Raw genomic sequence first — 23,071 nt, forward strand, 5'->3', positions numbered from 1 at the left:
TTCTTCCCGTGGAAAGTCAGAGATGAAGAATTAGGGAACTTAAACTCTCTTATATCCAAACAAAAAAAGAGACATGGACCTATCTTAAACCACCAGCACCACCACGACCACCAGAGGCCAAAGACACGAGATCACATCAAATCAATCGATGCACTCTCATTGGGAAAGTATATTCTTTCATGACCATTACCATTTAATGTATTGAGATCCTGAATCTCCAACCTTCGCTATCTTCCTCGCTGACAAGTTAGCACTAAAGTGTAGTGTTTCCACAGAGTTCAAGCATAACAACATTGAAAGGTGCATGACTTCTGCTTCCAAAAACAATGTTACCAAAAAGTTGAATCTTTAAACAAAATAAAAATAGCAGCATAAATAAGGTGAGGGGTGCACTTCTATATAATCTGTTGTCTGAATTCAGTAAATGCACTTTCTTGCTTTGGAACAAGCAGCCAATCCTGCTACAGTTTGTAATCAGCCAAGACATTGTTTCAGGGCACAGTCCCATGAGGTATGCAAACTAGAAAGCATCAGCCAACTTGTATTATTATCACCTAGAATTTAAGTCCAGCTTCCCTGCTTCTCGCCACTCACCTTGTGTGCCAGTGTCTCTGTTTTCCGGTTCATTCTCATCATTCAAGAAATCCTCAGACGGCTCTTCATCTTCTCTTTGAGCATTTCCCCACTGATGAATTTTGTCCATGTTACCACCCTGTTCTGGCACAATATCGAGACCAGGACCTGCTTCGGAGAGGGCAGCTGAGCCCACCCTCATTGAGGCATGAGCATACATTTCTGCACGTTCTTGTGCCTCTGCTCGAGCATGTTCAACCTGAGCCGTCGCTACCTGTACTTTGGCCTCTGCTGCTTCCCTTCCAGCATTCTCCTTAGACTCTAATTCTGCTCTGACTCTGATTCCCAACAGAGCCTGCTTCTCTTCTTGTAGCAATGCCTGCTCAATCATAAGTCTCTCCTCTGACCTGAATTCTCCTTGGGCTCTCTTCTGTGTCATTATGTCGAAAGCAAGGACTTGCTTCTCAAATGTTGTGGCGAACTCTGCAATCTTTGCAAGAATGTTATTATCCCATTGCTGAATCCGTGAAAATATTTGGCCCGTGGTATCACTATCAAGAATTCTGTCATCTTCTTCTGCCTCATAATCAGATACCACATGATAGGGCAGAAGCCTAAAAGGTCGAGCAAACTATGAATCAGGTCATTCATGATTCTAGGTGCAGAGGAAATTGAGAAACCAGTCATTCATGGTATGCATAAAGAATTTTATCTTAAATTTTATGTTTTTAGCATGATAAAACATAGAATATTGTATGAAATGATTCCAGAGAAGAACTAGTAGGCAAAATGTCACCATAAATGTGGAAAATTTAGGAAGAATGGAGAGAATAGAGGGAACACACAAGTACAAGGAACCAGTGTAGCACGGACACTTCCAAAAATATTTTTTTTGGAAGTGTCGAAACAGACACGACATGGACACGACACACAAATACGCATGTCGGACACGGCAAAAACCACGTCGTTGACTTTTTACAAGTTTGACTAGTCAAATACGGCTAGAACACGGATGAGACACATTTCCGGACAAGTTTGGGCTTAATTGCAAAAAAATTAAAAATTTCGAGGGTAAATTGAAAAATAATAAAATTATGAGGACTACTTATTCAAATAAAAAAAACCCTAAATTACTCTCTACTCCTAATTCTCTCTTTTCATCGCAACGCGACCTTTCTTCATCGCGGCTGTCACCTGTGCCGCCGTTGCCCGTGCTCTCTGCTGCTCGCCCACGCTCTTCGCTACTCACCATCGCTCTCAGCTGCTCGCCTACACTCTCCGCCTCTCTCCTACGCTCTCCGCCTCTCTCCGTCGCCTACCGCTGTTCGCAGGAGCTCGCCACTGCTCGAAGCAGCCCGTCGGTGTTCCGCAACAGCCCGCCGGTGCTCCGCAGCAGCCCGCTGATGCTCCGCAGCAGCCCGCTGATGCTCCGCAGCAGCCTGCCGGTGCTCGCAGCAGCCCGCCGGTGCTCAGCAGGAGCCCGCCGCTGCTCGCAGAAGCCCGCCGCTGCTCAACAACAGCCTGTCGCTGCTCGCAAAAGCCCGCCGCTGCTCACAGAAGCCCGCCGCTGCTCAGTAGCAGCCCGCCATCGCCCTCTTTCTGGTAAGTTTACTTTTTTGTTTTTTCTTCTGAGATCACGAATTTGTTTTTGCTTTTGGTAAGTTTCTGGTAAGTTTTACAATAGGCCCCCCTCCACTACTTCTTAATTGTTATTTTCAGCCTATTTGTCATGGAAAGTTTTCAAAATGAGAGTGCACAGGAGACAGGAGAATGTTGATGATTATTCGCCTTTGCGGAAATTTGTAACCAAGGTGGAAAGGCAGTTGGAGGAGGAAATGTCACTTGGTCATGCAATATATGTAGTAAAGTGTGCAAAAGATCATATTCAAGGGTGAAAGCACGCCTGTTAAGACAAAAAGATGCTGGAATTGCTGGTTTTACGGCTGTTACAATAGATCAAATGAAGCGTATGCAACAACTTATTGATAATGCGGAATTGAGAAAGAAGAATTCTTAACAGAAAGAAGTTCTGTTGCCTTCGTCATCTGCATCATCAAATATGGCTTCAAAATCCTCATTTTGTTTAGTGGTATTTTGCAAAATGATGATCCAACAAAGAAGAGGAAAGGACCACTTGGCCCGCTTGAGAAAACTTTTAACTTGAATGCCAGAGATAAACTCCACTCTGAAATTGCAAGGTTGTTTACATCGGGGGATTATCTTTCAATATTGTTAGGAATCATCATTATGTTGTGCTTTCAGTTTGGCTACTCAATGAACAATTCCAGATTTTCTTCCACCTAGATACAATTTATTGAGAACTTCACTTCTTCAAAAAGAAAAAGCTCATATTGGAAAGCTTTTGGAGCCAACAAAAGTTGCTTGGAAACAAAAGGGAGTTAGTATTTGTAGTGATGGGTGATTGGATGTGCAAAGAAGACCGCTAATTAATATCATGGTTGTGTGTGAAAGTGGTCTTATATTTTTGAAGGCGATAAATTGTGAAGGTGAGTACAAGGATAAAGCTTTCATCTCTAAGTTGTTCATTAATGCCATAAATGAAGTGGGACATCATAATGTTGTCCAAGTGGTCACCGATAATGCTCCTGTTTGCAAAGTTGGGTTATTCGTTGAAGCAAAGTACCCACACATATTTTGGACTCCTTGCGTTGTGCACACATTGAATCTTGCTTTGAAGAATATTTGTGCACCGACTGACTCTATAAAACAAAGAAGCCTTTGATGAGTGCAAGTGGATAGCAGAAGTAGCAAATCATGCTTCAATGATCAAGAATTTTATCATGAATCACAATATGAGATTATCGATGTTCAACGATAACTCAAACTTGAAGATGCTATCAATTGTAGATACTCGATTTGCTTCCACGATCATTATGCCTAAAAGGTTCAGACAAATCAAGAAATTTCTTGAAAACATGGTAATTAGTGAAAGATGAGATTTGTACAAGGAGGAGGATGTAGCGAAGGTCAGAGTAGTGAAGTACAAGATATTGGATGATCAATTTTGGGAAAAAATTGATTATATACTTGCTTTCACAAGTCCAATTTATGAGATGCTAAGGAAAGCAGACACTAATTAACCTTGTCTTCATTTAGTCTATGAGTGGTAGGATGAAATGATAGAAAAAAATGAGAGTTGCTATCTCAAAGGGACCTTATAGTGGAGTTTCAAAGTTTTGAGGTTGTTCATAATATATTCTAGTGGAGCGATAATAAAAGTAATACACCTCTTCATTGATTGGCGCATTCTTTGAATCCAAGGTAAAGCTCTAAAAATTTTTAACTTTCTAAGTTTTAGCAAATTAGAAATATTAGTTCATGAATGATGTTAAACTATCAATCTTTTTATGTAGGTATTATAGCCATGAGTGGCTCCAAGAATCTCCTAATTGTCTTTCTCATAGGGACATTGAAGTTTCAAGGGAAAGGAAAAGGTGCATTGAAAGATATTACTCCAATTCATCCGAACGAATAAGTGTTAATGAGTTTGCCTCTTTGTCAGCTGCCATTGATGATTTTTCTGATAATGATTCAATGTGTGATCGAGGTTTGATGTCTCCAACAAAATGGTGGGTTATCCATGGTGCTTCTACACCAACTCTTCAAAATTTAGCTTTAAAGCTACTTGGGCATCTATCTTCTTCTTGTTGTGAGAGAAATTGGAGCATCTACAATCATACACTCATTGAAGAGGAACAAGATAACACCACAAAGAGCGGAAGATTTGGTATATATTCACTATAATCTTCGTCTTTTATCTAGGAGTCCACATTATAATGAAGGAGAAGGTAAGATGTGGGATGTTGGAGCAAATGGATTTGATTCCATGGGTATAGAGGGTGCTACCATCCTTGAAATTGCCTCTTTTGATGAACCTGAATTGGAGTCAGTCTTAGTTATTGACGAAGACGGTGTTGGTGATGAGATATGGATGTTTGATTTTTTTTACTTGTTTATTTAAGATGTATTTGGTGTGTTGCATTTTGTTATGTTTACTTTTTGTTTGTAATGGATATTATGGTTAATATAATATGAGCATGGTTTTCTATTCTAGGATTTTTAATTTTTAATACGATATATATATATATAACATTTTTTATTTTTTAATAATCGTCGTATCCTAGCTATGTCGTGTCTTATATTTTCAAAAATTTTCGTATCGCCGTATCCGTGTCGTATCTGATACGATATTCATATCCATGCAACATAGCAAGGAACTCAACTATAGTGAACCATTGGAATGTGGAATACTAAAGAACCGCTTGATTGATGCTGCAGTTGCGATGCTGCCTAATGGGGCAATTGACTGGAGGTCAATCCTCTATCCATGGACTATTTTTGACAATGACACATTCAGACAGTTTTTCCACAATAGAAGCACATTGAACACTTGCAAAGTCAGTGAGCAGATCCTTAAAGGCTTGATAATGGTTAACAACATTTAAAAGTCCAGTTATCGATTCTTATGTTTATGTAGACAGGGTTGGAGAAATATCTTTAAAAAGAAAAAAAAAAATGATAATCCCAATTAGTCTCATTGACTATCTCTGGGGTGACCGGCCTGGTTCCACGGAAGTTTCTCACCGATCACCAGGGTAAATCGGGAAGCGCACACAGCGGCTAGCCCAGAAACCCAGCATCCTTTAGTTACGCCCCCCATTTGAAGAAAAAATTCCTCCAAATACGCCGTAGCTAGAGTTCAAACTGCGGGTGCCTGAGTGACAACTTGGATGTTCTACCGTGGAAGAACTTATCTAATGTCCCTTACCACTGACCATAAACCAAACAGAGTTAATTAAAAGTACAATTATGAGACATGATGACAACAAAGGTTCTGAATTGGCAATGGCAATTGTATCAACAAACAATCTTATTGATAGAACATTCGTACTAATGTCACTGCAGAAATAGTTTATCGAAAAATAACAATGAACAACAAAAAAAAAGAATAACAGAAAATGTGCTTATGTAACCAATTCTAAAACCTGTAGGCCATAACTAATCTATGTTGACTTCAATTTTAAACAAATCACCATAAATCTACATAGAAAGTGAAGCTTAATCAGCTAAGATCCATTCTTGACTTCATATATTTCCAAATGGTTTTTCATCTTGGACATTTCAAAATATGTTTGTGGTTTCATGCACCAATAACAAAGAAAATATTGCATAACAGCTAACAGAGTATCCGAAAACATCTATTAATTACCACAGACACTGGTTACATTGTTGGCACTGTATGGACCAGGATCTCAGCTTATTTTCTAGGCATATATATATAAAGAAGCCTTGAAAAGACTTGCAAATATTTTTATTTAATTTCTATAATTTGATTTTCGAATATTAAAGAAACAAATAGAACCACAAGCTTTATCAATGGATAAAATTTTATTAAATTCAATGTGGTACTAAATCTTAAAATAAGAAAAGAAAAGAGTAGATTAAGCAAAGCCTCTGTTTATCAACCATTTCCCCCTATCTTTTAGTACCTATCTTTTTGAGATGAAAACTTGTAATAATTCTATTTTATTTTCTGTGGGCTAACTGATGGCCTTTCCAAAAAGATTTAAGAGCAAATTTATCTATATATTATCTATCCACAAAGACAATCATGACCTATTAGCGAACCTCTTGCCTCATTGCTTATTGTCTGGGTTTCTAAACCTACTCTCATAAAAAGGAGAATAAAAAAAAGGATTCTTCACCCATGTATTTTGAACACACCGTGATTACTGGGAAGAGGATATTATCTTAATTGAACCTCTGTGACTCAAAAGATCCTTATTGCTTTTTGCCTAGTTTCCAAAGCCTTCTCTCTTGCAAGGGAGAAAAAAAACAGAGATTTTCAACCCATATATTTTTAAGACGAAGATTATAGAGACGAGAAATCATCTTATCTAAGTTCCAGCAGCTCAAGGATCATCGTCATCATTGAAAAACATAAACATTTTAACCCATGCACTTTTAGCAAGGAGATTACTAAGAAATCATCAGGCCATGTTATTCCTGACTATTTCAACTTGGCTACATAATTATTATCCAAAACCTATGCAACATAATTCACTAGCAATTTCTAAATTTCATAAATTACAAATAATTACATTAACTAGAGTTGTTTTGGACCTCTCTCGAGCTTTTTCACTTTTAACTCTATCAATTCAATTAAATATGTTTGAACCATCTTAGCCTATTTTCTATTAGGACAGATCTTCATGTCCGCTTTTTCATAGTCCCCTCCTGGTCCCCTTCGCAATTGCGGCTAGATCATTGCTGGAATCCATCCGCAATTGACTGCGATCCCTCCCTGGATTCACATTCCCACCCAGGTTATAGTTTGATCGGGGCATGCGCCTGGAGGCCGCCCCTGCTTGGCGCCCGATAGCACGGCCTCCCGCCCACTGCCAGCGGCCTCCAGCAGCTTTCCCTAATCCAAACTATAACCTGGGTGGAAATGTGAACCCAGAGAGGGATCGCAGTCAATTGTGGCCGGATTCTAGCCGCGATCCAGTCGCAATTACGAAGGGGACCGAGAGGGGACCATGGAAAAGCGGACTAGAGGATCCGAACTCATTTTTTATTGGCTAATTTTATTAGTAAAACTAAACTAGACTATAGTTGGATATTAATATTTATTATTCTAGCTTTGCTATTAATTCCACAAATAGATCTAAACATATGACACTCTAGTTCATACCAGGGTTTAAAATATCGTTCCGCTTGCAAACCGAAACTGACAACAGCACTCACGGCAGACTCATCGCGCGAGCCCTGCTCCTGCGGCCGCAGCGAACTCATGCCGCAAGGCCCACGGCCGCAACGGACTCGTCGCAAGAGCTCAGCAGTCGCGGCGGGATCATTGCGAGAGCCCAGCCGCAATGAACTCGTCGCACGACCGCGGTGGACTCGTCGCACGAGGCCCGCGGCAGCGACAATCACGCAACCAGCACAACAGTTCAAACACAGTAAAGATTAAATAAAAATAGTTTAATAATTTCAATCTAACTCCTAGCTATAGTAGGAATAATTTAAATAGATTTAATTAAACTCTAATAAAATTATCTCATTAATTATATATATTTTGTAAAAAAATATTTTATTTTTATTTTTGTATTTTAAATATTTAAATTATTTTTTATTCATAATTAATATATTTTATAATTAAAAAAATACCGAAATCATATCGGCACGGTATGATACGAAACCATATCGTTCCGGTCCATGACTAAAATCTTGATACGGGTCGAAATTTTAAACTTTGGTTCTCATATCACTCGTAAAATCTTCTTTTTAATTAAAGAGGAGCATTAATAGTTCCATTTCATTTCAAGCACCTGCTCTTTGTTCTATTAAATGTTTCTTCATCAATATCTAGGTGAATGATATATCCAAGAAATTTCACAACAATTTCATGTCATTCCATCTCAAATATTTCCTTGTTTCTTTTCACATTATTAAAATAATATTTCATATATTCAGTTTTAGATTTACTGAACTTATCTCTAGATTCTAAAATTTAATCTCAAATTTCTTATACTTTTGTCATCAGCTCACATCTCGTCGACCATGTGATTATCAGAGTTCAAGTGGAATTAAGCTTAGACAACTAAGTGCAGCGTCGTAGACATAATTCATTATGCCTAGTAATCAAACTTTCAGATCCACAAATGCATAGATTGTGTTATTCTAAAACTCAGGAATTTCAAGGGTCACAAAAAGCAAGTAGAAAAAGAAACCTAAAAATTCTTCTCACCGGGAACATAGATCACAAATTAACAACAACCTATAACAAAATGGTAAAAGGCAAGTGTTTCAAAAAGCAGGACTTGGTTTGGAAAATATTCTTGACTATAAACTCAAAAGATCCCCAACTTCGGAAGTGGTCCCCAGGGCTGGATGGGGGGCCCTTAACTGCTAACCATAAAGCGGTCAACTACATAGGATCTTATTGTGTTATTTAACTCTATGCAAAAGTAAAATGTTTAAAATCAATGCTAATTGCTCTGGACAGCATATTCTTAGATCTCCCTCTACCAATCAGAACTTTAATTCTATGATTCTAGTATACAACATACATTGGTCCTATAAAATTTGGTAATACAAGGTTTTAGAAAATGTGTATGCAAGTAGTATGTGGTCCATGCAGTCAATATTTAAACATATATGTGTATATATTAACAAAAATGAGTAAAAAAACATAAAACCTAGAAAAGACTAGTCTATTAGATATTGTCTTTAATGTTAAGTCCTGTCAACTCAATATCTAAAATGTGATTTGTTACTAATTTTCTTAGTATAGTCTGATATTTGGTCGTGCATACTCAAAGTTTGATTTTAAATTACCTACTTTGATTACTACTCTAGAATGAGTTGACTTCTTATAAAAACAGCATTCTGAATTCTTTTTAGTTGTCTCTCTTCTTGCCATGCCGAAATTAGAAGACAGTTTGAAATATTTATAAAAAAAAAATTGAGAAGTGACAAAAGCTAAAGAATAATTTTTAAATACTTCTCAATCCTTCCTTTCTAGCCAAAATATACTTATTAATCTCCATGTTCCCATACACCCTAATAGCATATATTACACAGAGAAAAATAGACACCTAGTTGTCATTCACACTCCATGAAGGATATATTTCAAATCCTTTTAAATCCTTCCGTTCTAGCCAATGTATCTGATAATCAATCTTCATGTTGCCATACACTCAAAAAATAATATTGCCGAAAGACAAACTAGACATCCTGTTAAAACAATTGTATATTACAACTTCACATGTACTTAACTTTGGAATTGTCATTCTCATTGCATGTTACTTTATAAATACCATATCTTTCCCAAAGCTTCATAGTCAAAGCCTCTTCACAATTTGTGATTCCCTTTACTTACTCCCACTATGTGTGTTTGCATATGCTTGTTTTGTTTATCTTGTATCTCCAGGTAGAGAAAAATTGTCTACTAGATCTATCAAATATGTATTTTTTTTAGCTATTCTCACATGTAAGAAAATATCAATGTCATTCTCTTGGGTTGTAACAGGTTTTTATTTTAATAGTCGTAACATTCTTTAACTTTATTTTGTTCTTCTGTTTGTTTTAAAAGTTCTTCCAGTTCCTAATCTAATTCTTCTTGTTCCTTGATTATGCGTCCCTACTTCATCATCCTCTCCTATAGAAATAGTAATATCAAAGCCTCACCCATTTAAGGACTTATAGTAAAAGGTCAAAAATTGAGCCTGTTACAACCACTCCTCAAGATTCTCTAGCTTTTCCAGCACCATAGACTATCTCAGAACTTGTCACTCATCTTGATCTCCCTATAGCTTTTCAAAAAGGTATTCCTGGCTCCTAAGTTCACTACTTCACATCCTCTTTTTAGATATGTCTCTTATTTTACCTAGCTATTCTACCTTATTTCTTCCTTCACTTCACATTCTTCTTTAAATTGTTCCAAAGGGTTTGCCTTATTCATGATGACAATATACTATAATTGATGAGATAGTCTTACATAGACTTAGAAGTTGGTTCCTCTTTCCTCCACAAAATCAATAATTGTTGTAATTGGGTATTCATTAGACAGATCCTCCCAAGAGAAATTATGGATCAATTGAGAGTTCACTTGGTGACTAAATAACACTCAAATTTATGGAGTTGATTACTTGTTACATTGTTATTACCTTTGCTTTTTTACATTGGCAACTATATTTCAGTGGTCATCACATCAATTAAACATCAAGAATAATTTCTATATAAACTACCCGCCTTGCTTTTGTTGCTCAGAGGGAGATTAATTTGACCTATAAATTGAAGTACTTATATGGGCTGAAGAAATCTATTTTAGTATAGTCTGGTAAACTCAGCTATACTCTTTTTCATCTTGGGTGATTACAAATATAAATCCGTCTGTATTTTATCATACTTCTTCCCTTGCAAAACATCATACTTATCACTTATGTGAATGGTATCATCATTACTTCTCGATGATAACTATATCAGAATCACAAGATTGAAAACAAATCTTCACCAGTAGTTTAAAATTAAAGATCATAGCAACCTAAAGCTCAAGAAGGCTGGTATATTAAGATCAATACTAGTTGATACTCCCCTAGACCTTAATGCAAGACTAATACAAAAGAAATTGTTATCAAATTTTGAGAAGTACAAAAGACTAGTTGGAAAATTGCATTACCTTACAGTCATTGAGAGATGATCTCTCATTATTTTTTTTCAAGTGTGATTAGTTAATTCCATAAGGTTTGTACCATAACTGAGAACCAGCCTTGAGAGTTCTATATCTTAAGAATGTTCTAGGATAGGTTTTTCAGCACTCATATAATGTGACCATGGACATCTATAAATTGTGTTGTATACAAAATCTAGATATGAGTATGCTCTCTACAGATAGAAAATCCTCATCGAGAATTGCATTCTACTTAGAGACAACATAATATCTTGAAAGGACAATAAGCAAATTGTTGGAACCAAGTAGAGTGCAAAAGTAGAATATAAAGTCATAGCTCTAACTACATGTGAATTTATTTGGCTCAAAGAGTTAACAATTAAGTTATGAAATTTGAGTAATTATATTGTCAAACTCAAGCTGCCATGAATGTTGCTTCCAATCTTATTTTTAATTGAAGAAGGAAATATATTGAGATTGATTGTCACTTTATCCAAGAAAAGTGCAGTTTAGTGAAATCTTTCTCTTTTGTCACTTCATCCAAGAAAAAGCATAGTCCAAAGATTATTTCATCTCTTTTGTTAGTTCCAATAATTAGTTAGCTGAGAGGCCATAACATTGAGTATATCTATATAATAAGTTGGGGTTTTATGATATTTTTGAACGTAAAGGGAAACGTTACGTATAAAATTTTAAATAGATTAGAGCTCAGTTGTAAACTTACCAATCTGAGAGGTGTAAATATAAATGAGCAATGACGGTAATCTATATCATGGTAGAATGCACTGGCTAAGAAAATGAGCCCTAATACTTTTTTTCCTTTGAGCAAAAATGGCTGCGTGAACATTTACATGGCATGTTGGTAGCCTCCAAGGAGAATATAAGCAAAACAGGTTTCAACCACCTATGTTCATTAGACATAATAATTTCCACACTAATTATTCTCTAAGTAACAGTATAGAATGACTTGGAAAAGGAGTGAACCTGACCTCGTCAATGTGTAATATTTTTGTCTAATTAGCTCACAATTAAATCCCCTAAAAATGACATAATACTTCCTAACCACTATCCTTGTGTTCATGGTATGAAATCTCGTACCATACCAAGCGAAATGGTAAAAACGTATTGCTCCAATAAAATACCGAAACTTGATATCACTCGGCACATACAATCTTTACTTCATCTCCTTCTTCCTTCAACTTCCAATTAGTCAATGGCACTATGCATCAAAACGTCGGCACAATACCGAAATGACATTATTCTAATCAAAGACCGAAACTCCATCACAGCTCAAGATTTTGAACCTTGCTTGTGTCATTATGAAAAGGACCTAGAGAATCAAATATACAAGAGCGGGATGTAAAGGACAATTAACTGATCCTATCATAACTCAAATGTCCATGGTCCCGTGTCAAAACCCACAATTACTCAGCCAAATAAAGAGATATTAATCACAAGGTCACTTTATAATTTAAGCAAACAAAATAATGGTTTTTCAATTTTTATTTCAAAGGCTAAAATTTTTCCTCCAGTGGTGTAGCAATCTAACTACATAAATGATCATGTTGATATCTTGAGTGAAAAAGATTGAGAGAGACAACTCGAATGTTGACCAAGCTAGTTCTTCAGCATAAATTATAATTTTGAGTTAGCCAAAAACACTTTCACATAAAATTAAATATGCATGACCATTTCTGCAGAACATAACAATGCTAATCATAGTAAGAGAAAACAATGCTAAGGTAGTTCATTTATCATTAAACAGATAATGATGATCCATAATCCAATAGCCTTACTATGCTGATAATTATAGTCAATAATAAAGTACAAGGATGAAAAAACATGAACAGGAAAATGCTCAAGTTTAGGTCAATACTAGTTCTTCCAAGAAGTCTCGCATCAAGGCCTCTATCCAGACATAAATGACCTAAAAATCTAAAAATTCTTTATGAGACTAAAAAGTGACATATGCTCCTTACTTCAGTTAAGTCTTGGCTTGACACCAAAAATCATCCTACTTGTGAGGCCTAAAGAAGACTCACTGAAACAAATAGCTCCTTCATATTGGGTCCCTTGAAGAAGTCTAGGAGTAAGGTTCTTTTGATATACATATCATGACCTGCCTATTGGGAAAAATTAATAACAATTTAATAGGTTTTGCAGGTTAAATAATACAGAAACAAGGCTAATTTTGTTCCCTTGATTTGTTCTTTCACTTCCTAATTCGAATTTTTATGCATTTTAACTTAATGCAAATTTTAAATTTAATTTCTATCAATTAACAGATCCTACAAATGCTAGTTTTATCATCATCTAATCCAGACACTTATAGTGATCCTTGTGGCACTAATAGAGACTTGCATGAGGAAGGATATTCCTAGATGTACGAAAGCTGAAAAAACAAAAAAATAGTGTCAAAGGGAATATAAAGGTTGAAGAATATTGGCATAATATAAATATCTATTAGGAGATGGTTTGTGCAGCTATGCAGAGATGAATGTAGTGCTCTGCTAGGCATTTGAATGAAACACTATGATCATGCATCAAGTGTAAGCAAACAGCTAATAAACAAGCAAATGGAGCTCAGAATTTCAATGTAAAGAACAATGAAGCACAGTGGTTCAGATAAGCAAACAGCTATTTTAGAATACATACATGGTCCTACAACTATAGCCAACTCCTTTGTTTTATCTACCACTCTAGCTTGAGTTGCTTTTTAATGTATCGGCAGTTAACCATGTAAGATTCTCACCCTTGGTTGATACCAGAAAATATCTTATTTTTCATAATGAATTCCAAATCTAGAAACATAATCGCTATACTTTTCCTCACTTACAATCTGACCTGTGATGTATTTGAACAATGAAACCAGATCCTAGGGAGATATGATATTTTGTTATCCTGTGAGAATCCTAATTCCAGTTTTTCAGATTCTGCATCATCCACTTTAACAGGCCATAATTCCCAATCCTTTCAGAATATATGCAGTGTAACATGCAAGTTATTTCCTTTACCAACACAACACTAAGATCGATTATTGTATGGAAAGGAAAAAGATGCATAGAAACCCTAAGATGTGAAGGAGGATAAAAGGTGCAATCCGAAAAAGGCAAAGCACTAGGAAGAGGAAATACCTGAGCACAGCATCGTCGACGGAGGCAAAAGGGCGCTTGAAGTCAGGGCTGCAGACCATCATGGCATCCTTCTGGGCCATTTCCACCTCCAAGGGGTTCCCGGGCCTTCCGACACCTACCCCTAAGCCTGATGATCGCGCCGGCTGGGACTGAGGAGGGTGATGGTGGAGATTAGCAGCTGAAGGCAGCTGTGAGGCGGAAGGCGAAACGGCAGGGCCCTGGAAGTGAAGGGATCGCAAGCCAGGGGCGCGGAGGTGGGCGTCGATGTTGGAGGGGAAGCGGGAGATGGCCTGCTGCTGCTGCTGCAGGAGGCTATAAGGCGATTGATGCTGAGCCGATGGCTGCGATTGCTGCCTCTGCTGCTGTTGCTTCTGGCGTTGTAGCTGTTGCTGCTGTTGGAGATGGAGCTGTTGCTGCTGCATGAGAAAGAGCTTCTGCTGGTGCTGCTGTATGAGAAGCTGCTGTTGCTGCGCCATTGAGTTATTGTCGTTGGATTCCGTCATCGATTGCTCTCTTCTTCTATCGCTCTGTGTGATCGTGAATGCGTTCGATCGAGGAGAAAGGAATGAGATATGGCAGGGCTCGATATTGCCCTGTTACAGTGTGTTTTTCAGTCCCTAAGCGGGCTCAATGTGGTCCAATTACGGTATCAACAGGCCCTAAGCGGCCTCAACGTGGCCCTACTTCGGCGTTAATATTAATGCTTTATTAACAAATTTGAATAAATTGAAACGGTTAACCTGAAAATCTTTTACGCACTATTTGCATGAGAGTTGAGCTGAACTGAGCTGAGCTGAGCTGAGCTGAGGGAAGAGAAGGACAAAGAAGAGAGAGAAAAATTTTAAATGATGTTTGGAAGAAAATGAGCTAAGGAAAGAAAAGATAAGGAAGAGTATGTTTTAATTTTCTTTATCCATGCAACGAAAGAATTTTTAATACTTTAATTTAGAGTGAGGAAAGGTAAAGGAATTTTAAAAACTTTGTATTTTAATTGTATCCCTATTTTATTATATTAATTTTAAAAATCATTATTTTATATATTCTTTGTATCATGATGAAAAATATTCACACCGCTCTACTTGCACCGCCCGATGCTCACACTCCATCGACGTCGACGTCGACGCCAACTATGACTTTGATGCCAACTTCGATGTCTACTTCGATGTCGACGCCAATGTCAATGCCGACACCGACTTTGACGCCGACGTCGACTTTAACAAATGAGCTACAAATGTGTGAATGTGTAAGACTTAACCAATAAATGTATGTAAGATACACTAGATTTTGAACGCGTAAATTTTTAATAAAAGTGAGGGTAATTTTGTAACTTTATATATTTAACTTTCATTATCCTCACTTTCTTCCAAAACACGTGTTACGTCATCGCAAGTGCACGGTTACGTCGTCAGTAATACAAAAGATTATCGATCCCACGGGGACTATTGATTAAGCACCAGTCAACTTCACACGTCGAATTATCTAGATAATCTAAAATGGTTCACAAACGCTAGAGAGAAAGAAAAAAATGAGAGAGAGAAAAGAGCGTAAGTGAATGAAGGGGAATAGATACTAGGATTTGGGTTTCGTTGCGATGCTAGTTAATGTCCTTATGCATTGTTCATCTACCTAACTCCATGCTTACACTCGTGTAGGAGTTCTAACTAAAGTCCAGTACTATCCCGCAAAGATCGCATTGAAGAGTTTACCCAAGTTCTACCGCCATTAAGTAGAAGAGATAATTTAGAAAGTTTGATAATAAGGAAACATCCTTCTGTCACCAAGGCCGACAGTCTACGTTCCTAGATTATACAGATCACTTCCTAACGGTAGATTAATACAATTAAGTAGAAGATGTAATTTAGGAAGTCTGATTATAGGGAACATTCTTCTCACACAAGGGCCCACGGTCCACGTTCCTATATTACACAAGTCACTTTCTAACATTAATTTAGGAGAATCCTTTAAACTCTAATTAGTTTTCCTAGTAGAGAGTCGATCCCCGTTTCAAGGAACTGCCGTAGAAAGTAAGGAATACCTTCTGTCACAAAGTCTCATGATCTTACATTCCAAAGCTCTTCCTCTACATGGTGATCTAACCCTACATCTACATGGATTTACCTCACACACATTTCGTCAAACGCATACAAAACACAACATACATAGATGATGATATAAACACTTCATTGCATAGAAAAATGTCCAAATACATAGTTCATACATCACAACATATCACAAATACTTCCTACATCCTAGATCTAGAGATCTACTCCATTACAAGGGAATTACAACCAAATACGATAAGTAAAGCAAACCACGACTCAATACATGGAGATAGAGAGAAGAGAATGCTTATCTTTGAAACGTAGCATCCTTAGAAGCGCTCCCTTGCTCCGGAGGAGGATGGATCGACGAAGATGGAGATCTAGGGCCTCCCCAAAGGGGAGAACCCTTCCCCAAGGAATGGGGGTGAGCCACAAGCCAAAGATAAGTGAAAAGGAGAGAAAAACCTTTTTTATAGAGCAGGATATGGCACCACGCGGCCCGTGAGACGACTGTGTGGATCCACACAGCCTCATACATCTTGCTTTTGGCGAAGGTGACACGGACGTGTGGCTCACACGACCATGTTCTGCTTTAGTTTTGGATAAGCTACACGACTGTGTGGCTCACACAACCATGCTCTTTTTGACCTCTGAAAATGTTGTACGGTCGTATGGCTCACACGGCCCACCACTACTTACTCTATGGAAATATTGCATGGTCGTGTGGCTCACACGGCCATGCTTTGGTTATGCTAGTGGAGTGACACGACCGTGTGGCTCACACGGCCTAACTGTTTTTGGCCGTGTGTCAAGGATGTGTACACTTGTAGGCCATTTTAGCACCTCTTATCTTGGTATTCTTGAGTTGTGATCTTTAGCAAAGTTGTAGATCTTGAAGTTAGCTACAATTTAGTATAAATAACATCCTGAAACTCCAACTGAACACAAAGTTATGTCCATTTTACTCTTGGTGTGCAGTGTAGGATTTGACACGACTGTGTGCCAAGGCCATGTCTCATAGAAACATATTTTAGACCTTCAAGACGTGGTTTTCTCTGGTTGAAGTCTTCATAAGAGTTGTAGATCTTGAAGTTATCTACATTTTGATATCTGGAATGACTCATAACATCAACCGAGTAGAAAGTTATGGTCATTTTACTTTTAGTCTGTAGTACAGAAAATAATATGGCTATATGGAATTGATACACCCATGTAAAATTGACACGGCCAGGCCGTGTGAACCTTGTTTTGTGCCATATTTTCACACATTCATGCCTCATAAGCACAGCTCAGGCATTTTGGAAGCTCTAGACTCTATTTAAACTCCGTTTTTGCTCCAAATCACGTCCTGTCAATCAAAATATGCAAAGAGTATATCTCCGAATAAAATGTAATGGAAGTATGACATTATAATGAAATAAAGTGCAATAAGCATACATTATATGCATGAAGTACAAGTAGATGTGCGTCAAAGTATGCATAAAAATATATATAATCTACGTACATCAACATGGTAACACATATTGTGTTAATAAACCTTCCCTCCCTTCCAAACAAGGAAAATATAAATACTTTACTTCCCCTCCCTTCCCCTCTCGTCCCCTTCCGTTAATGAACTTCGCTCACCCCATCCAAACAGAGGGTTATAACCTCAGGCTACTTTGTAATGGAAAGAAATCTAGTATCCATGATTCAATCCCTAGCCACAATGCATTTATAGAGATTTTTCCTTCAAATGGGGCACACAATCGTTAGATGTTGGCTTCTAGGCCGCTCTCCACGAGCGCTTCCCGATTTACTCTAGAGGTTGTTCGGAAACTTCTATAGAGTCTAACTGGTCGTCCTAGGTTCAATGTTACCTAGTTCAATATTTTTTCTGAAAATCTTTTAGAGTAAAGGAGATTTGACGATTCTTGTACAGAGAAGTCTCAATGCTCACATCATGTGACCTGTCAATCCAATATTTTTAAGTCAACCATTTATTAAAGAAAATTCATTCATTAATTAATCGAAACTAAAACTCGATCCTAAAATATTTAGAAAACTAAGAAAGTATTATGCCGCTACATCATTATTTCAGGAATCTTATCAATAGTTCAGTCAACTTGAATGTTATTCATTCAACTCTGGCTCAACAGAGAGTATTTTGTCTGTGAGAAGTGGATTTCATTCGACTTTACTTGCTTGCACTTCTATAAGCCTCCATAAATCATAAATCTCTTAGATCCTTAAGCTTGAATACCAACTACAACTACAAATAGGAAGTCGTTATTTTAACAAGGACGATCCCACCCAGATAGGAACTCTTGTTCCTTAATCAAAGAGTTCCTCAAAACCAAATTAAAGTGCCCTCTCCCTAGTTAACTCATATTTGTCGTCTGAATGGTTTTGCCATAAACATGTGAGCTTATTTCCAGGGGCGGATCCACTTCGACAGCGACAGCGGCGGTCGCCCCCTACCAGCGGTGGAACCCCTAGTATTATGGGGTTCCACCAACGGAGATGGAGGATACCATCGTTTGCTTCATTTGAAGTATTTTTTTTCTCTTTTAAACACGTTGAACGCCCCCTACACGTCATCTGCTTTAAGCAAATGACATCTCAACCCAGCGTCCTTGTGCTCTTGGAGGTGTTGTTGATTGGACTCTAGCAACATGCCCAAAAGGTCGTCGTTCTTTGCGTCACCTGATTTCATGCTCTCCTCTCTATTTTTGATTATGCGCAGAAAAATATCTTTCACCTCTTTATCGATTGCTTTCACTCTAGTGTTTGTTCGGGTGGGCAAATACATGTATCAGTAGATCAGTAGATAATTAACTCTAGGAAAATTAAATCCATGATTTTAATTCTACATCGAAAGAGATCACATTGTCACTGTAATTGGTGCTCACTTGTAACCTGGCATAAGTGCTTTCGATAGGGCACCGGCGACAAACAACGCCTGCTCATCATGAAGCTAGAAAATTCTCCTTCCTTCCTCAAGACTGCTACTAAAAGCAATCTAGGAAATGACATCTCCGGTGAAGTTCTACAAATCAACGCAAACATCTACTTCCTTACCTATCACCGCCGACGTATCCCACTGGTCAATCAGCTCATCACAACTAGGCAGAGAAAGCGGGCAACATCCACTACATATTTGTGGACGACACACTCTAAACTCTATCACAGGGAATAAATTAACTGAACTGGATCTATGGATGGATGGATGGATCAATAATTACCTTTATTGTGTTTCCTTTAGTTTATCAAATGATGAAGCTAGTCTTACTTCTTTCAGTTATTACTGTAACTATTTAAAGGGTGTCTTCGACAATGAATATTGTCAAAATAGATTTGCGAAACAGAATTAAAGATGAATGGATGAATGATAGTTTGATAATCTATATAGAGAAAGATATTTTTAATACTATCGACAATGAGTTAATTTTGTAGCGGTTTTAGAAAATGAAATCTTGAATAACGCAATTGTCATATATTTATTAGTAGACTATCAATTTTTTCATAATATTATACTTTTTTCTCATGTATGTAAAGTTATTTAAATTTTTTTTTTAATTATATATAATTAATAAACTATTAAAAAAATTAGTCACTCTCAGCTCAGATCACGATCGCCCCCTCCATACTTGAATTCCTAGATCCACCATTGCTTACTTCCACATATGCTTCTAGTAACTATCTATTCCCGGGACTATGGTGTCACGGTAAGATATCCAGATTGTCACTCAGGTATCTATGTTTCGATCCTCAATTATGATGTATTTATAGAAATTTTTTCTCTAAATGAGGAATACAACCAAAAGATACTGGGCTTTTGAGTTGATCGCTATATGCATTTCTTAATTTACCTTAATAATCGATAGAAAATTTCTATGATACCAACTAATCTCTCTAAAAATAATCAAGACTAACTAAATTTATTAGATTTTTTTTTCCGATAACTACCTTCAACTCTTTACCAATTTACACAAAAATCAAGCTTGCTAGTCTTCCACATGTGCTCTTACAGGTTTTCGTTTGCTTCCAAAGTCTAAAGGGGCGTTTGGTTTACGGAAGGGAATGGGAATAGGAATGAGATTCATTAAAATAAAGAATGGGAATGGGAAGTTTTGAACACAGTGGAACCCACCATTCTCATTCCCCCCATTTTACTTGGTAATGTCCCAATCCCATATTTAAGAGTTTAAATCCATGGGATCTATCATCAATATCCCAAACCAAATACTAACTTTTAATCTTATTCTCATTCCTCACTTCCATTCTCTCCAACCAAACACACCCTAAATATAATAACACTTCCAAACTTCCTCTACTCGCTCAAAAATTGATTAAGTGACTGCACAGGACTAATGGGTGCGTGGAGCCCACTAGGGGGTCGGTGGGACCCACCCTTAAGTCCTCTGCAGGTACTGACACAGATAAGATCGAATTAACCCCCAAAACCTTGCTTTGGGATTTTATCACTTTTTTCAAAGGCCTTGCCTCCAAAACTTTTGGTCCATCAATAACACGTGCAATATACTAAGTTCTTGTAGATTCAATGCACACACGAAGCTCAATCTACTAAGTCCTTTGTTATTGCATGTTGACGCCAATTTAGAAATATCACTCGAGCCTTCTAAAAAATTTGTTATAGGCATTGCTTTCTTTGGGTGATTCCTCGCAAAACCACTTTGTTACCGATTGTTAGACTTGCTCATAGGTTGAGTCCTAATTAAACCCATAACTGGATCAATAGATTAGTTATCCATTCACCCAATTAATCAAGGGTCCAACCTATAACTGGCTTGTCTAAAGATGGGTCGATTACGGATTGGACCCCCAATTAACCGACGAATTGGTAATTGAATTACTGATTCATCTGCTGATTTGAACTGGCAGTTTCATTATTTTTTTATTTTTTATATTTTGTTTAAATTTTAAAATTATAATTTTTTATTTAATATATTTATAATATTTTAATAATATTAATGTCGTGGTTCAATATTATTTAAACTAATTATATATCTAGACTCGACTCAAACTTATAAGCGGATCTACGGGTTAGTTCTGACCATTTAATTTTTTTTCTAAATTTATAATTTTTAAATAACTTTTTTGAAAAATAATAATAATCACAAATCATCACTAACTACGAATCGAAGCATGAATCGATAGTTCTGAACCGTGAATTATAACTATCTTTGATAGTTAAGATTAAGAGTTGACGTTCCAAACCGACAGTTCTGAACCGGCGAACCAATGGTTCCAAATTGACAGTTCCAAACTAATGGTTCCGAACCGTCATCGAGTCCACCAATGACGGATAATCAAAAGATGTTGACTATAAAGTGGGATGAGTGAATAATTTCTTGACATGCAAATATATTTCCTCTGGGTGGTAAAGGTAATAACACTCACCCCAGGCGTCCTTTACAGTCCGTGCATAAGTTATTTGAAGAGAGGTAAATCACAGATGGTTACTAGCCCGAGCAGTGATCAGTACATAGGGGAGGGCAAGAACATCGCTTCAAGTTAAAAATTGATCGCAGACCTTATAATGACAACATCCCATATGCTAACTAACTGACCATCCCAAGGACACAAATATATTTTCTCTTGCACTTATGTAAGTTCTAGCATTATACTATACACACTTGCAGAGGCTTATCTCATTAATTATATTCGGATAAATTGTTTTAAACTCTCTGCATGCAAACTCAACTTCTTTGTCCGTTTTTGCATAAAAAAAATTTGTTCTCACTCCCTACACGTAAACTTTTCTTTACTTCAACTCCCAAATGCACGCCGATTTACCTAATTGGTCTCAATTTTTTTAGGTACAAAAAATCTAAAATGATGTATAATTTTTTCTAAATTCAACACATTTAAACTAGAATCTAGTGTATTTTCTATCAAATTGAGCACAACTCTTTTTTCGCCTGACCAATCAATTGATATACTTGATTCTAGTTAAATGGTTGTGAATGTAGGAAGAATTATACTATTATTTTTATAGAACATAATCCTTCATTATTTTTTATAGGTTAAAAAAATCCAAAATGAGGTATAATTTTTTCAAAATTCAACATCATTTAATTAGAATCGAGTATGTCAATCAATTAGTCAAGTGAAAAAAAAATCGTAATCAATTTAATAAAAAATATACTAAATTCTAATTTAAATGTGTTATATTTAGGAGGAATTATATTTCATTTTAAACTTTTTATACCTGAAAGAAATGAGGACAATTAGATAAATCAATGTGCATTAGGACGTTGAAGTAAAAAATAATTATATATAAGGAATGAGAATAAATTTTTTTTGACATATAAACTAAGAAAGAAATTGAATTTGCTATTAAAGATTTTAGGATAATTTATCATTAATTTAAAGGGGTGTGGTGGATTAGTGGATTTGATGATGAAACACCAAGTACAACATAGGATGTACAGTAGGAGTAGGGTTTTTAAACCACATTATGTATATTTGTTTGCCTTATGAATAATTATTCTTTATTTCTACTGCATACATCTCACTTTATATTTATACGTGGCAATGGTGAATTTGTCACCTGTAGGGGCGGCCCCTTAATTCCTAAAAAGACATAAATCATTCGACACTTCATCAAGCAATTGAGATAAAGGTCGGATCCTCGGTCCACATTTTATGGATTAGGAGATGATCCATTTATATACATTATATTGATGAAAATTGATAATTCCCATCTATTTTACAGGTGAGAGCTATTAATCTCTACCAATACATGTAAAAGAATCATCCTTTAGTCTGTAAAAGTGGACCGGAAAATCTCAGTTGATTGAGATGGATGGTCATTTTATCCAAGAATATACAATTTAGTGAAATCTTTCTCTCTTTGCCAATTTAAAAGGTACAATCCAAAGATAATTTCATCTCTATGGTTAGTTCCAATAATCAGTTCGCTGAGAGGCCATAAAATTGAGTATATCTATATAATAAGTTGGGGGTTTACGATATTTTTGAACTTACAGGGAAATGTTATGTATAAAATTTTAAATAGATTAGAGTTCAGTTGTAAACTTACCAATTTGAGAGGTGTAAATATAAACGAGCAATGACGGTAATCTATATCATGGTTGAATGGAGTGCCTATGAAAATGAAC

The 23,071-nt window shown here is 36.7% G+C and overlaps 1 protein-coding gene across 1 annotated transcript; it reads right to left on the minus strand.

Moving 5' to 3' along the window:
• Nucleotides 1–293: 293 nt before the first annotated feature.
• Nucleotides 294–14,494, minus strand: LOC121974932 (SWI/SNF chromatin-remodeling complex subunit SNF5-like). Its single transcript, XM_042526221.1, has 2 exons — nucleotides 13,903–14,494; nucleotides 294–1,187 (listed from the first exon to the last, which is right to left on the minus strand). Exons 1-2 carry the CDS (start codon nucleotides 14,403–14,405, stop codon nucleotides 551–553), a joined length of 1,140 nt encoding a protein of 379 aa, XP_042382155.1. The 5' UTR covers nucleotides 14,406–14,494; the 3' UTR covers nucleotides 294–550.
• Nucleotides 14,495–23,071: the final 8,577 nt, after the last annotated feature.

The sequence above is a fragment of the Zingiber officinale genome, chromosome 4B (genome assembly GCF_018446385.1).
Source record: "Zingiber officinale cultivar Zhangliang chromosome 4B, Zo_v1.1, whole genome shotgun sequence".
In the NCBI taxonomy this organism is placed as follows: domain Eukaryota; kingdom Viridiplantae; phylum Streptophyta; class Magnoliopsida; order Zingiberales; family Zingiberaceae; genus Zingiber; species Zingiber officinale.